General features: G+C 44.6%; 1 protein-coding gene across 1 annotated transcript in view; it reads left to right on the top strand.

The window, feature by feature from the left end:
- The window catches only part of PDZRN3 (PDZ domain containing ring finger 3), a 238,243-nt gene that overhangs the window by 12,514 nt on the left and 210,349 nt on the right, over nt 1-15,380 (top strand). Inside the window, exons 2-3 of the mRNA XM_032867414.1 lie at nt 2,752-2,838; nt 8,787-8,894. Of these exons, the coding sequence (XP_032723305.1) occupies nt 2,752-2,838; nt 8,787-8,894 (195 nt within the window). The remainder of the gene's footprint in view (nt 1-2,751; nt 2,839-8,786; nt 8,895-15,380) is intronic.

Below are 15,380 nucleotides of genomic sequence, written 5' to 3'. Positions count from 1 at the left end.
AGTGAATAGTTGGGCGTTTTGTTTTGACATCGGTTTCCTGAGTAAGACCTCCTATCATGAGTTCCTTTAAGGAACTTTTTGGAACTCCAGTAGTTGAACCATCTTGAGAAGGACCTAAGATACTGCTAGGCTCTGTGGCATTCTTTTCTACATTCCACATGAAAAGGGAGTGGTGCGGAAGAGTAAGTGGGGTCCAGAATCAGAGAGCATGGGTCTACATCCCGGTGTGACCTCTTAGTAGCTCTTCCCACCTGTATCGTGAGGGTGGTATTCATGCCAGGTGATGAAATTGGTGGGATTTATTAAAGAAAATAAAGCAGTTACATGTTTAATATCATTTCTGGTACATAATAAGCTGCCAATAAATGTTAGCTGTTATCACCGTTAATGCAGTATACAATTTCTTTCTCTTTCGTTTTTAGAAAGAATAAGTGGTTATCACACAGTAGATTTAAAACTGCCCTAGAAAATTTGTCCGCGTGTTCTAGTCCATGCATCATTGCAGATTGTCAGACTGGAGGTATCTGCCTTGGATTACCGAGTAACTGTGCAATTTCTATCATTAATTATGAAAGCCAGAAATGTAGCTGTGTATGATAACTCACTCAAATTCCAGTGTATTTCTAACTTTTTCACCCCTCTAAACATAGCAGGCCAAGAAATGGACTTACCAAGATTATCCTTTCCCAAGGCAAAGAGATATGAACTCTTTCAGTTTGTGAATGCTTACGTTTACATTTCAAAGCTATCAGGTTGATCCTGAGTGTTTATTCTGTTCGAGCAGCTTGACAGTTGCTGCCTGTTAACTGGTGCAGGTCAAATTAATCAGATCCATACCATTGACACACAGATGCTCTGGATGGCGATGCTGTGGATTGGAAATATTTTTTGAAAAATCAGTACGTTATTATAGAGGCCTTGCTGCTTTTGGTGAGGTGCAGTAGCTTGAAAGAGACATGTTCTCTTTATATTAAAATACTCTGTGTATCAAATAAGTGAGCTTGTGGAAATGAATATTTTGTTCCATCGTTCTTAGAAGACACTTAGTTCTTTGATTAAAGACTTTATTTCTTTTTCTTTTTCTTTTCTTTTTTTTTTTTAAGATTTTATTTATTTGACAGAGTGAGAGCACAAGCAGGGGGAGCGGCAGGCAGAGGGAGAGGGAGAAGCAGACTCCCCGCTGAGCAGGGAGCCCCATGTGGGACTTGTTCCCAGGACCCCAAGATCACGACCTGAGCTGAAAGCGGATGCTTAACCAACTGGGCCACCCAGGCACCCCAAGACTGTCTTTTTCTAATGAAAAATTGTCATTGTTGTTTTTACAAGCCTTTAACAATGGATGCTTGGGGTTATGTAACATTTTTGAAATTTTAACAAATTTCATATATTTTTATTTCTGCTATGCACTAGTCATGAGACACAGTTGTGGTTACTAAGAACTTTAAGCATGGAGGTAATTTTACGTATTGAGGCCTGTTGGTCATCTACATGTATTTTTTTTTTTTTTTTCTTTTGGTTCTGCTGGGCATCGGTCCGCTGCCAGCGTTTGGCAGTGAACCCTCCCGCAGTCCATGGCGCGATGCTGCAGGAAAGCTGTTGACGCTGGCTGTCAGAAAGCCTGGTTTCCCTTGCCAGTGTGGCTGGGGCAGATCCTCGAATCCGTGCCCTTCACATGGGGTCGTTTCTTTCCATAGGAAAAGTAGGAGGCAAAGGTTTCATCAGGAGGCAGTAAACATCAGAATAAAATCTATTTTCGGATGAGCTGTTAGGGTTGGTTAATGGAGTATTTCACATTTTCTAAAAATGCAGCATTTAAGTAATACCGTGTTTATGCAGAAACCGTGAGCGAAGCGTTTGCGTGTCTGTGGTCCGCACCTGCGTCCTTCCGGTCTTCGGAAACCCTTCCGAGGTGCTCTGGGAGCTGACGGTGCCTGTCAGAGCTTGGTTAGGGGCCGCGTACACAGAAAAGGGAATCTACTTTTACTCACGTGTCTGTTCCTTGAGTGCTGGCCGAGGTGCCGAGGCATCTGTGTCCCTCGCGGCTGGGGAGCGTGGCCTGTGCGAGCTGCCTGGGTGGCCTCTGCTTGCGTGACTTCAAGGGGCTCACGCTGACCAGCCCCCTTTGAACAGAGTGTTTTCTGTTAAACAGCCCGGTATCTCCGATGGCCTGGACAGTAATGACTTTGTGAACGGGCCCCTCTCCCCCTCTCAGAAAGACGCAGGCTCCGTTTCCCCTCCACGTTTGCGTCGGCCTTTCCACGGCCTGCTCTCCCCTCAAGCCTCCCAGACACAGATGACTATTGACAAGGCTTCATGCGCTCAGACTTCCGAGAGCGCTGCTCCTTGAACCTTCCGTGACAGAACATGAATGCTGCTGTTGAGAACGGTTGAGGAGCAAACAGAAAGTCGCTGTCTAGACAGCCGGCGTGCGACGGGCGGGTCGGAGGAGGGAAGCGTGCGCAGACCGCGGAGTCACTGGTAGGCGAGGTTCACCAGGCATGCGTGGACGCCGCCAGACATTCTCACGTGGGCACGGCGCGGGGAGGCGGGGTCTGCGAATGTCCGTAACCTCCTCCGCACAGGACACTGTTTCAGCTGGGGCCCTAGAAGTTTCCTTGCTTAAACTGCCCAAGAGACAGAGGTGTTTGAAGGATGACCTAAGAGTCCTTGAGTCCACTCAGGTAGAGAGAAAATTGCCACCATCGATTCCCTGTTGGTAAATAAAATTTTGAACTCATTTGTTCCCTGCAGGGTGAAGAAACCAAAAGTCTGACTCTTGTCCTACATCGGGACTCTGGCTCCCTGGGATTCAATATTATCGGTGGCCGGCCGTGTGTGGTATGTTAATTACTAAAATGTGCTTTTCCTTGCCCTGCTGCAGGGGGAAGACGGGTCAAGGTTGGGTGGGGTGGGGGGCGGGGTGGTGAGGGGTAGGAAACCTTGCTTACCTCATTCTGCTTTCTGTAATTAGAGAGTTCATTGTTTATCTAACATCTTCACCCTCAGGGATTTTTATTTAGCTGTGGTCTCCTAAAATAGCGTTGTCCTAGAAATACAACAGCTTATCTGAACTGTTTAGGTTTTTGGGGGGGCATGTCTGGTGGTGGAGCAGTGGAGCTGCAGGAAGCTGTGGGAGATGCGTGCGCTTAGAACTGAGCAACGGAGCTGGAGCGTGGGCTCTGGGACCGGAAGTCTGAGCTGGAGCTGGAGCTCTGCTCTGTCAGCTCTTCGTTAGAGATGACTCCCTCATTCGTGGGCTGTCGCATCCCTTTGCTTTTTCTCCCCCTGCAGCTCTTTTGTCCACCCCATTCATCATTAGCCCCTCCTCCGGGAAGTAGAGGCCCGATTCAGACCAGTCAGTTGAACGGGGAGGAGCATGTCTGCGGAAAGGACCCTAGGGATGGGACGTGGCAAGGGGCATGTTGCAAGATTTCACCTTTCGCCAGCTTATCTGAATGGGCATCATCTCTTGCTTCTGTCTCTGGCAGATCATTTCCTTGTTTGTTACCTTCAAAGGACAACAATAGTCCAAGGAAAATCGGATTCCTTCATGCAACAAATAAGTGTTGAGTAGGGGCTGTTTGGGAGGAGCCGGAAGACACTTTGGAGCCCAGGGACACTGGGTCTCTGTGGTCATTGAGTTTATGTCCTGGTAGAGACATTAGGCAAGAAACAAGTAAATGTCACAGTTACAGATTGGGAAACGTGATGCAGCAGAAAAATGGTAGGATGGCAGATAGTAGGTGCCAAGGAGCAAGGGGCATCACTGGCCAGGGGGATCAGGAATGGGAGGAGGAAATACTAAGCTGAGTCTTAAAGGATAAGGAGATGCCAGGCATCCAGATGTGGTTAAACTCTGTGTCTGGGTCTGGCTCACCCTTGGGTAGGAGGTATCCTGGGGCAGGGCCATGTGAGCTGTATTCTGAAGGATGAGTAGGAGTTTGCTAGATCAGAGGCCCATATACGATGTTTCTTTAAGCACGCTTAACTGTTAAAAAAAAAAAAAAAGCTTACTTAGTTAGTTCTAGATTATATATTTGCTACTGAACTAATTCTGTGTCACTTATAAAAGTTTCATGCAAAATGGAGCATTTTAAATGATGAAATTAAAACATGAGTGTGAATACAGTTTTTCTTATGTCCTTTCATCGTGCCAGTGCCCTGCATTGCACAGGCCCACCTGGGGAGAGCACTGAGTTAGAAGAAAGTGAACAGGCCCAGGGCAGCCCTCGCGAAGCCTGGAATAGCCCTGGATTTGGCAGCTGGGGGAGCTGCAAAGAGTACAGCACCGCGGGAGTCACGGGGCCGGCAGAAGGAGGTCAGGAGACCTGGAGAAGATGGGGAGTGAGCATGAGGAGGAGTAGCCAAAGGCAGAGTTTTGAAAACACACATTTTATTGTAAGAAATGATAGCTTAAGGATAGGCAATGCACAGTCATCAGTAAGTGATGGACTGATGTATTATCTGCCCTATAAAACTTAGCTACAGGAGGGAACCCTTCAGACAGTGAGATTAAACTGTGAGAAGGAAGGGGTGGGGCGGGGGTACCCCCAGTTTGCTGAGCCCCAGGGATGGGCACACAGGGTGGTTTGTTGCATTGTCTCACTGAAATTCTTAAGACACTGTAGAATTTATGTCCTGTTGGTTCCTTTTCTTTTTCCTCGTTTGCCAGTTGGCTGAGCAACCAGGCAGCATGTGATGGTGCTGGTCTGCTGGTATCCTGGCTGTGGGGGGCAGGGGTGGGTGGGGGCATGTGCTCCAGCAAAGGGGAGGGATGAGGGAGCAGACTGGGACTTGCATGTCTGAGTAGATGGTCCCAGGAAACCACAGGACTGGCACCGGTCCGTGTTCCCCAGCTTACCCCCCAGAACGTGTTGTAGCACGTGCTTCGCTTTACCACTGAGCATGAGTAACAGAGGCTTTCCTTCATTTGGCTTCATAATTATTTAACCTCCTCTCCCCACCGTTACCAGTTTTAGGAAGTGACTTCAGCAAACCCAGATGCACTTTACTGTTAGTTGTCGCAGAAACTTCCAAGGCTGAAAGGACGCAAACCAGGAAGGTCCTTTCTCTTCCTCACCAGAGTGTGTATAGGTAAAAGGAGCCCAATGTTTGAAAAATGCGTAAAATGGGACTCCTGGGTGGCTCAGGTCATGGTCGAGCCTCCTGGGATCAAGTCCTGTGTCAGGCTTCCTGCCCAGCGGGGAGCCTGCTTCTCCCTCTGGCTACTCCTCTTGCTTGTGTGTTCTCATTCTCTCTCTCTCTCTGACAAATAAAAATTTTTTAAAAATGCTTGAAATGAAGAGGCATGCCTTATGTCTTTGGTGATGGTTGGAGAACTTACTACATGTTTGTTTTCTGTCCTTCCCGGGGAATGAAAAGACACTCCCAGCCTCATTGGAATATGGTTCTTTCTTGTGCTTATCAAAGTACATGTTTTAGGTTATTTTTTTTCTCCTTTAAAAGGCTGATTGAAGTGTAAGCCAGAGTGAATTTTGTAGCTTTCGTAAGTGTTCTCAGTTCATGTGGTCTTTTTGCAAGAACTACATGCATGTCCCTTGGAGGAAAGTCTAATTCCATATGCATGTGGTTGCAATAGTGTTGTTTTTTTGTTTTTTTTTAAACTTGTCCTGATTAGCAGAAGTCGCATAATGAACCCTAAATGTATTCTGAACTGTTGCCTGGAAATCTGGCAGGTCATTGAGAACATGCTAAAAAGCCAAGATGAGCAACAATGCACACTCATTGTTAGTACTGGAAGTAGAACGCGGTACACATGACGTGTGTGTTTCCCAACGATTTCTTGTGTTAGGAGCTTGGTTGGGTTGTGACATAGGCCCAGCCCTGGGGGGCGCTGACATAGGCTTTTCATTGCTTGATACACTGCTCTTAGTAAAACCACATTCATTCATTCATTCATTCATTCATTCATTCTTAAGTTTCTAAAGAGACGGCCTCGAGTCTGGCGTATCAGACCTTTCACTTCAGCCTTTGGCACATACACTTCATTGTCAGGTACCCCTGGGATGAAAACAATCCCTTTTATTTTTCCTTTTCTCAAGCCAGCAAAACAAATCCCAAGTCTTGTTAGTTCACCTTGATAAATAGCTCTGACTTAAAATGTATTAGGAGGGGAGCCAAACAAACTAAGGAGCAGGGAGACATCTTTTAAGAGACACTAAGTTAGTGTCTAGCCTAGTTGTCTATCTATAAGTCTAGTTATCCAGGATGGAACTGATTTGGCTTTCTCTGATTTGGGGCTCTCTGTATTTTGTTTGCATTCTGTTTCTACCTCCTACCACTGTCTTCATTTAACCTGAATTTTGCTCTTTGTTTTTGCCTGTTCCTCTGTTTTTCTTTTTTTTTTGCTTGAACTTACTTGCTTTCCTAAGAAGAATTACTTGTGCATGATGTAGTATTCTGCAAAACAAACCAAGCCAAAAATCCCCTCCCCCTTCTCCCGCTTCCTCTCAAGCCAAGAAATGCAAAGCAATTAATTCAGAGTAAGCGCACGGATCTCTTTTCTTTGGGTATATTGACATCACCTCTTAAGGAACTCAAGATTGTCCATAAATCTTCTGTGGTCCATTGAGGCTCTTTGGGTTTGTCCGGAGGAATATTCCATAGCCTGGAATGTGGAACTTTTGAATTCATGTGTATTTTTTAGATGGCGCTTAGAGCTTATGTAAAGGAGTTGAACTGTCCTCCGTTTGAAATTGACCTACGCTACTTTTTAGCTATGTGCCCTCAAACAAGTTACTTAACCTCTCTCTCTCGGGTTTTTCATCTACGAAATGGGTAAAAATAAAGTATTAAGGTTTGTGGATATTGTGAGGATGAAACGGGACACAGAGTGCCCACTACCTACCTACCTAGTATACACTCAGTAAATAGAAGCTGTTGCACAGCTGTGTACTTCTGTTTGAGCAATGCATGTAGGGTGATCCACGAATGCCCCGGGATGAGTGCATTAGTAAGGCCGCTGTGAGAGACAAAGGAGGCAGGGAGAAATTCAGACAGTGAAGGGTTAGTGTGTGGTGGGCCGGTTCAGGGTGCTGTGATGCTGGGCAGGGATGCCTTTTGAGGATAGTTGATCTAGTACAGCACCCACATCCTCCCTGACCCTTCTCTCTCGGGAGAGTGTTGATAGAATCCAGATGGCAGTTTAGAGACCTATCTTTGTCATGGGGGAATTAATGTTGGGAAGAACAGTTAATGCTCATTTTAGGTTGTGATTTTGGTTTCTTTTGAATCCTATTTATAACATTATAGAGTATGCATGTGTCTTTGAGAAAAAGGGGTGAGGGGGGAGGGAGGGAGAGAGAGAAGAGGTACGGAATGTGCGTTTTCTCACCTTTAGCCGTCTCTCTTGCACTGAAAAGGGTCGATCAAACCACATTTAAAGTCATCCCTTTTCTCTTTAGAATATAGGGTTTTCTTTTTCTGTTTAAAGAGAAAAATTGGGGGCACGTGGGTGGCTCAGTGGGTTAAAGCCTCTGCCTTCAGCTCAGGTCATGATCCCAGGGTCCTGGGATCGAGCCCCGCATCGGGCTCTCTGCTCAGTGGGGAGCCTGCTTCCTCCTCTCTCTCTCTCTCTCTCTGCCTCTCTGCCTATTTGTGATCTCTGTAAAAAAATAAAATAAAGAGAAAAATTTTATATTTTCATAGTTACTTCTTAGCAAATGGAGTTTATATGTATTTCTATGTATGGAAATTACTGTTAAAATAGATCTTCTAATGGCATTAATGGCGAAGAATTTACTATGATCGTAGGATTTGGAGTTTTTGTGGAAGATCCTGAAATTACTTTTCAAATGCTTTTGTTTGGCAACAATACATGCTTGTGCCATTTAACTTACAAATCCATCTGTTCATCACCAGAAACTTAATCCACACACTTGGAGAGAATTCATCCCAGTGCTGTTTGGAAAGAAGTTCATGAACAAGCTGTGAGGGTTTTTTTTTTATGGGTTTGTTGAACCTTTTGATTTTAAATAAAGGAAGGAGTTTGAGCAGTGAGCCGTTGCCTTTCCCAGAAAGTTTCGGTACAGACTTTGAAAGATCTAAAGCAATTTGAGATTGGAGATGAGAATTTATTAGGCTTGGGGGGTGGTGGTGAGCTTTTCTGGTGTAAATCTGAACACATATAAAACACCTATTTTCGCAGTCAGATTATTGGCTATTTAAAAGTTTTAATAGTACTCTGAGCTGGGAAGACACTCTCATGAGCTATCAGTGCATAATTTGGCAGCATCCATCCAATCTATGTATCCTTGAACTTGATGTTTCCATTACTAGGGATTTGCTCCAGATACATACTGCAAAGGATATTTCGTAGTACAGGTAGGAAGGTATTGGAGACCGCATTGTCTCTGGACTTAAGTGAAAGAGGCAAGATAAAATGCACAGGGTGGGGAGAGCGTACTCTGTGCACACACATACCATCTGTGTGCATGAGAAAGGAACAGAGACATGTTTAGGAAAGTGATCTGTGAAAAATGTTTCACAAAGGATAAGTAAACTGCAGATAGGAACTACATGGGGAAAAGGACCCTGGGTAGGGGGTGGCAGTGACTTCTTTTAAATACTTTTTGGTATGGTTTGAGTTATTTTACCATGTGTATATGTTAATTTTAGATTGAAACAGAAATTAGGGGTAACAGATGGGCCTTCACCCCACTGCCACTTTTGACATGACCAGGAGTCCATTGCAGTGTAAGAGTGTAAGCTTTATTTTCATGACCAAGTTAATGCCTCGCATTCATGTGTGTTTTTTTAACCCACAGGACAACCAAGATGGATCATCCACTGAAGGAATCTTTGTATCCAAAATAGTTGACAGCGGGCCGGCAGCCAAGGACGGAGGCCTGCAAATTCATGACAGGATTATTGAGGTATGTGAACGCTGGCTAGTGTCTTTTAATAGGCCGAATGCCATCGCGTCTTCGTCTTGTTGGGTGCAAGATGTTTGGTCAGGAAGGGAGGCCTAAGCTGGTGGATGGCTGGTCAGGAGAACTCTCCCGTTGTGTGGGACGATGGAGAGCGCTGATTGCCTCGGTGTTAAGATTTGTTTATGTTAAATATAGAGAAGCCAGATTATGAGTGGCATGTTCACAATTTGGCTGTCTTCCCGCGGCCTCGCATCTGTTTTGTATGCTTCAGTTAGAGCTCTGTGCGAAAGCCGTTGGAGAGTTGTGTGTTAGTTAGAACCAGATGAACAAACCTCTGTTGGGCACATTGTGTCGGCGTTCGCGTCGCTCACCAGGCGAAAATCGGGGCCGCTCTGGAGGTCTGCTCGTGTCTTCCCGGCTCATGGCACGCAGTTGTTGCTACAGATGGATGCACTGTTCTCTCTGCTGGGTTTGTCTGTCATGTGGTGTATGAGGTGACTGTCCGGGGATGTGTGGGCAGAGGTCGACGGTCAGGATCGTCACTCCCATCATCCCGAATTCTTCATTTTCAGGTCTTCGTGGAGCATTTTAAGCCTTTATAGAGCAGATTCATGGATTTGCTCTGGGGGAGGAAGACCTCTCGCCTCACCACCCAGAGCACTGGGATAGGGTCACACAGTGTCCTCGGATGCCCCAGGTTGCCCAAAGGGCAAGAATTATTCGTTGCCTCCTGGTATGGGCTCTTGGTGCAAAGTTGGACACAATGGGCTCCTTTTTGCCGACCCTTTTGACTGCTCTTTTGATGGGTCAGTACATGGATAAGTTGTCAGGTCTCCTGTGAGGAAGAAATAAGATAGGAGGGTGCAGGATGGTATGTTGAATCCCACAAGAAAGGCCCCCCCGGGCCATAGCCACGACATGGCACGTTAGACGGGGAACCAGAAAAACTGCCCCGACGCCGCTGACGCTGGCTGAAACACATCAGCGGGGCGTCTGTATTTCTTGAGTGTTTTCGTGGTCTGTTTCCAAACCTTGGACCGAGTGGGAACTCGGACTGTGAGATAAGCTATATGCCAAGTTCACATAAGCCACTGGAGGTTGGTCACATGCTTCTCCTGGGGAAGGGAGCCTGGAAGACAGAGAACAAAGTCTCGCCTTCCCAGTCTTGTTTGGATGAATTTCCACGATGTGCAAAGCAGTACACTTGAGGAGCATTTATATCCTCGGGAAAACATACAGTTCAACCTCACAGGGAACGCAAACTGAACATGTTAGGGTCTAAGATTCATTCTTCTGAGGGAGCAGGTATGTTGTGGTAGCAGACATATGAAAAGGATACTTGATTTTGTTTTCAGGACATTATTAATATTGTTACATCCCCATTGACTTTTCAAAGCATTCTGAAACTTGGAGCTCTTTCTACTGCCTGTTTTGGGGTCCCTCTTTGTACTTCCCAGGTCAGGGGAGTGGATTTTCCATAACAGGAATTTGCTTGTGTAAGAGGACTTTCTTAAGAGCTCAAAGGCATACTTACTTTTTTTTTTTCTTTCTTTCTTTCTTCTTCTTTTTTTTTTTTTAAGAGAGAATACATTTTCTGAGGCTATTGTTCAGAAAGATAAGTACAGCTTCCGTTGCCAAGGGTTTGGGGGAACAGCCAGTTTCTCTAAGTAATGGAATTTCATTGCTCTTATGTTTTGCAAATGAGAAATCTACAGCTGGGCAGGATTTTCTCTTGGCAAAGGGGGGTTTCTGGTAAGTCACATTCCTCTTTTGGATAGTATGTAAAATATTAATCACAGCCCCGTGTTGAGATGGAAAAGAAGGGTGAGCACAATAGAGCAACAATATATGTGTCACTGCAATTGACACACCGTGCCCTTCTCGGTTAAATCCTGATCTCTTTTGACAGGATACAGTGATTCCCATGACTGAAAAATATATACCCTGGTTCACCTCGTCTCTGTCGGAGCTCATTACCAGGCATGAATTTGATTATTTTAAGTGTGCCTGTGTTTCATCACAAAGGAGAGTCAGGCACTTTCTAGTTTTCCACCATATTTCTTCCTTTTCAGGGGAGTGGGCAGACGACCACAAGATCTCCACTGTAAGAACCTTTATTTTTGCAGGAGGGTGCTTTTATCTTAAACTGACGGAGACTCACTGAGTCTGGCCCTTAGTGCAGCATCTTTAGCAGTTCCTCTGCTCCTACTCCTCTCTGTGCCCTGAGACCGGGGGGGGGGTCCCCCCCCCCCCCCCCCCCGCCCATCTCAGAGGCAGGCCCTCTCCCTTCATTTTTTTTAGTGACAGTTATTTTCTCAGGGCCACTCATCCTGCAATGAAATGAAATTTGTAAGTAATACACACACACACACACACACACACACACACCCCTAATTGTAAGCTCTCTATCAGCCATAATAGAAAAATAAAAGGAAAGTAATTGATAATAAAATATGTCCTCAGGATGTAAACGGACAGGCACAGCGACATTGGAAGACCCCATGATGCTGCAGGTGCTTGTGCCTCCATGTAGACTCAACACGAGGTCCCTGCTGTCAGGGCTGCCGGCGCGGGCGGGTGGTGCTGGGGACTCCGGTGCTCGGAGCCCTGGGGTCATGTGATTTGGTTTTGTGCACTGGTGAAGGGCTGTGGTTAAGTTTTGGCACCGCGAAGTATAGTCTTCTTGTGATTTGCCCACGTGTGTGTGTGTGTATTTTAAAAATTGTGTTAAAATAAAAAAAAATTGTGCTAAAATATACATAACATAAAATTTAACCATTTTTAATCTTACTTTTCTGTGGCACTAAGTATGTTCACATTGTCGTGCAACTGTCACCGCCATCCATCTCCAGAACTTTCTCATCTTCCTACAGTGGAGCTGTGCCCCTTAAACAACCCGCCACTCTCTCTAGCCCCACCTCTTGCAGGCCACCATTTTGCTTTCTGTTTCTATGCACTTGACCGCTCTAGATACCCCATGTAAGAGGAATCATACAGTCTTTGTCTTTTTGCGTCTGGCTCATTTCATCCAGCAGGATTCCCCCTCCAGGTTCGTCCATATTGGAAGATGCATCAGAATTGCCTCTTCTTTCAGACTCAGTACTGTGCCACTCTGTGTATAGATGCATGTATCGCATTTTGTTTCTCTCTCTGTCCATTGACAGACACGCTTGGTTTACTCCCACCTTTTGACTGTTGTGAATAGTACTGCTGTGAACAGGGTGTACATTCTGTATATATTTAAACTGGGAGGAAAAAAAAGAGGAAGAACCCTTAGTGTTTAAATGTAACGGAGAGTTAGGTTCTCCACTCAGATAATTCTAAAGCATTTGTTATTTTACCTTCCCGACTGTCTGGCAGAATATGTGGAAGTCGCAGTAGAAACATAATAATTGTGCAGTGCCTGGGACTCTGCGCATTGTGGGATTTCTAGCATCTCTGGTCCCCACCCTGATTATGCCCATGAGTGCCCCCACAGATTTCCAGCACGCTTTCAGGACATGAAGGGGGTACCAGGGAGAATCCCTGGATTAGATCTTAGTCCAACACTTAGGGTGTAAGGTGGGCTACTCAGAGCCGAGTTGTCAACATTCCCCTGTTCCAGCCTGACTGCTTGGATTCCATCTCTGGGGGCTCTAAAGGCCTGATAAGAAAGGCTGAGCTGGCCCGGGCTGAAAATCTTGGGCGTCTCGGATCAAGTGTCCTCTCAGCCCACATGGTTGCAACTTTGGAGTATGGCTGATGGTTTCTGTTGACACCTCCTCTCCCCATCTGCCCTGGATAGGGACAGACAAACAGTTGTGCCCACCCTTCCTCACATCTGACACTGAGATATAGCAACTTCTAACTTAGCATTTGTTTCTGATTTTTTTTTTTTTGCATATGTGTCTTCTCCCTGTATGTACTAATGAGCTGCCTCAAGCCCTTTTCATAACTTCTGACCTCACCTTTAGTTACATATACTCAAACCTTATTTAGAAAACTTAATTTCTCCATTGTACTTTTTGTACTCATTCTAAACCATAAATGCCCCAGTGGTTCTAGTTTTTCTGTCTCAGAGCCTCACCTGCTTTCTGAATTCCCTTTTGAAGGCAAGGCAATGGTCGTATACCTCAGTACCACCAGATTTCTCAGAGGAACTATGCTTTTCTTCTTTGTAATAGCTTGAAACCTTTGGAAAAAATCTTCCCAGTGTCCCCTGAGTGTGCATTAACCAATGTAAACAGGTTTCATCACAAATATAATGCTTGTTTCTGTAACCTTTAGAGTCTACTCTGGACCAATCACATTTTCCCCAATTCTACTGTAAGTGATTTCAAGAAACCAAAAGGTGGAAAAATCACATATAGTTGACATTATTTTCAAAAATCCCTTCGGGATGTCCCATGTGGGCAGCATACATCTCTCCCTAAGTCCATCCAGCTGGTTTCCCCAGCAATGGAGCATCCCGCCGTCTCCTTGGCTGACTACCATGTGAGGCATTTGACTTCTTATGCAAATACCGCATTTGGGTGAAATGCTCATGCCAAGAAAAGCACAGAAAAACCAAAGCCTACTAAGAAACTAGCGAATTCACTTGGAGACATGTGTGATCGATATGTTCATTTCTTTCCTCACTCAGTTTTTTTTAGCCACATGGCTGATCTAGCAGGTACGTGACCTTATGATGTAACTCACTGAAACTCTTAAACCTCCGTAGAGGCCATCCGCAGGATGTGCCTTTTTTTTTTTTGCCAGTTTTCAGGTTTCTGAAGTTGGAGAACTGAGCTCGTGGCTGCATTCTACGAGGCTCCCATTTGGTAGTAAGTGTGCTTCTGTAACAGTTGCTGGATTAAATGGAATGTCCTGTTCTCTGAGAGAGCAGATGTGATGGGGTGCGGTGAAGGGGTGGGGGGTTGCCAAGAACCATTATTTTGTACAGTCTTCTGTGAAAAGTGTTCTTGGTGGAAGCATCAGGATTTGAAGGCCCAAAGTTGTGGTCACGGAGCTGTGAAACCTCAGTGGCTTTGGTGTAAACCAGTTACTCTGTTGTGTTTGCTGTGGGTTTAGTTAGCCTGTCATTGCTGATAAGGCTGGGTTACGGAATTGGCAAGAAAGGTTTAACAGTACCTTCCCTTCCAGAGCCAGACTCTGATAGAACAAAATGAGGTTTCACCATTTGTTACTGTTAGAAGGTACTGTTCTGAGACTGACAAAAACTGCAAAATGGGCTATGAATTCATCTGATGAAGCATTTATTTAAAAAAAGAAAACTTAGGTTTATAAAGATTCTCTTTTTTTTCCTGTTAACTTTTTTGACGTAATTTCAGACTTGTATAAATGAATTCCTATATCATCTGTATCCAGATTCCCCAGATACTTAACATCTATTACATTGACTTGAATCCCCTTTACTCTTAATTCCTAAAGACATCAGTGTGTGTGTTTTTTAGCAATAAGACATTCTCTTACATAACCACAGCACATTTATCTAAGCCAGGAAATTACCATTTGTGGAGCCCTGTTATCTACCGAAATTATTCAGATTTCACTAATAATCCCTATGATGTCCATTACAAGTGAGAGGAAATCCCAGATCACGGATTTTATTTACTTGTCGTGTTTCTTTAATATCTCTTACTTTAGTATCTCTTACTTACTTTAGTATCTCTTACTTTAGTATCTCTTACTTACTTTAGTATCTCTTACTTACTTACTTATGTTAGTATCTCTTACTTTAGTATCTCTTACTTGATAGCACTTAGTTTCTGTCCTGCATGCTACTCGTATTTGGAAGAACACAAACCAGGTCTCTTATAGTGTGTCTCTCAATTTGGTTTTGTCTGTTGCTCAGGAATGTGGATTTAAGTAGCACCTTTTGAGCAAGGGTACCATGGAAGTGATCATGTGGCTTTCTCAGCATGCCCTGTTGGGAGTCATGTGATGTCAATTTGTGCCTTCATTGGTGACATTAACTTGGACTGCTTGGTCCAAGTCCTATCTGCCAGACTTCTCCACTCACTATCAAGTTAATTTTTCCTCCTTTACCTTGTATCTTATGGGGGATATTTTGAGGCCATGTGAATATCCTGCTGTGCCTCAAACTTGAAAATACTGGTTTTAGCATCCATTTATGGTTTTTACTTGAATTGATTATTATTAAGATGGTGGACAAATGGTGATTTTCTAACTGCATTCCTCTGTGTTTATTAGTTGGCTTTCCACTATAAGAAAGGGTATTCTTTCCCCCCTATTTTTATCTGCCTATTTATCTGCATTGATCCATTCATTTCATCCGTCCATCTCAGTATGGACGTATAGATTCTTATAATTTGGTTGTCCCGTGGGCCAGTTTTGGCCAGACAGAGCCCTTTAAAAGATGATACCTATATCCTTTTGCTGTGTTCCCATCATTTTTTGAGGACTTTCTTTCTGTTACTACAGGATGTTTCTGGTTCATTCTGTACTTGTCTTGCCCCAGTTGTGGCATCAGCTACTTTTCCAAGCAGC

Source organism: Lontra canadensis, unplaced genomic scaffold (assembly GCF_010015895.1).
Source record: "Lontra canadensis isolate GAN:19392208 unplaced genomic scaffold, GSC_riverotter_1.0 scaffold34, whole genome shotgun sequence".
NCBI classification, from domain to species: Eukaryota; Metazoa; Chordata; class Mammalia; order Carnivora; family Mustelidae; genus Lontra; species Lontra canadensis.
The sequence above is the reverse complement of the archived record's forward strand: the minus strand, read 5'-3'. Positions and strand labels throughout refer to the sequence as shown.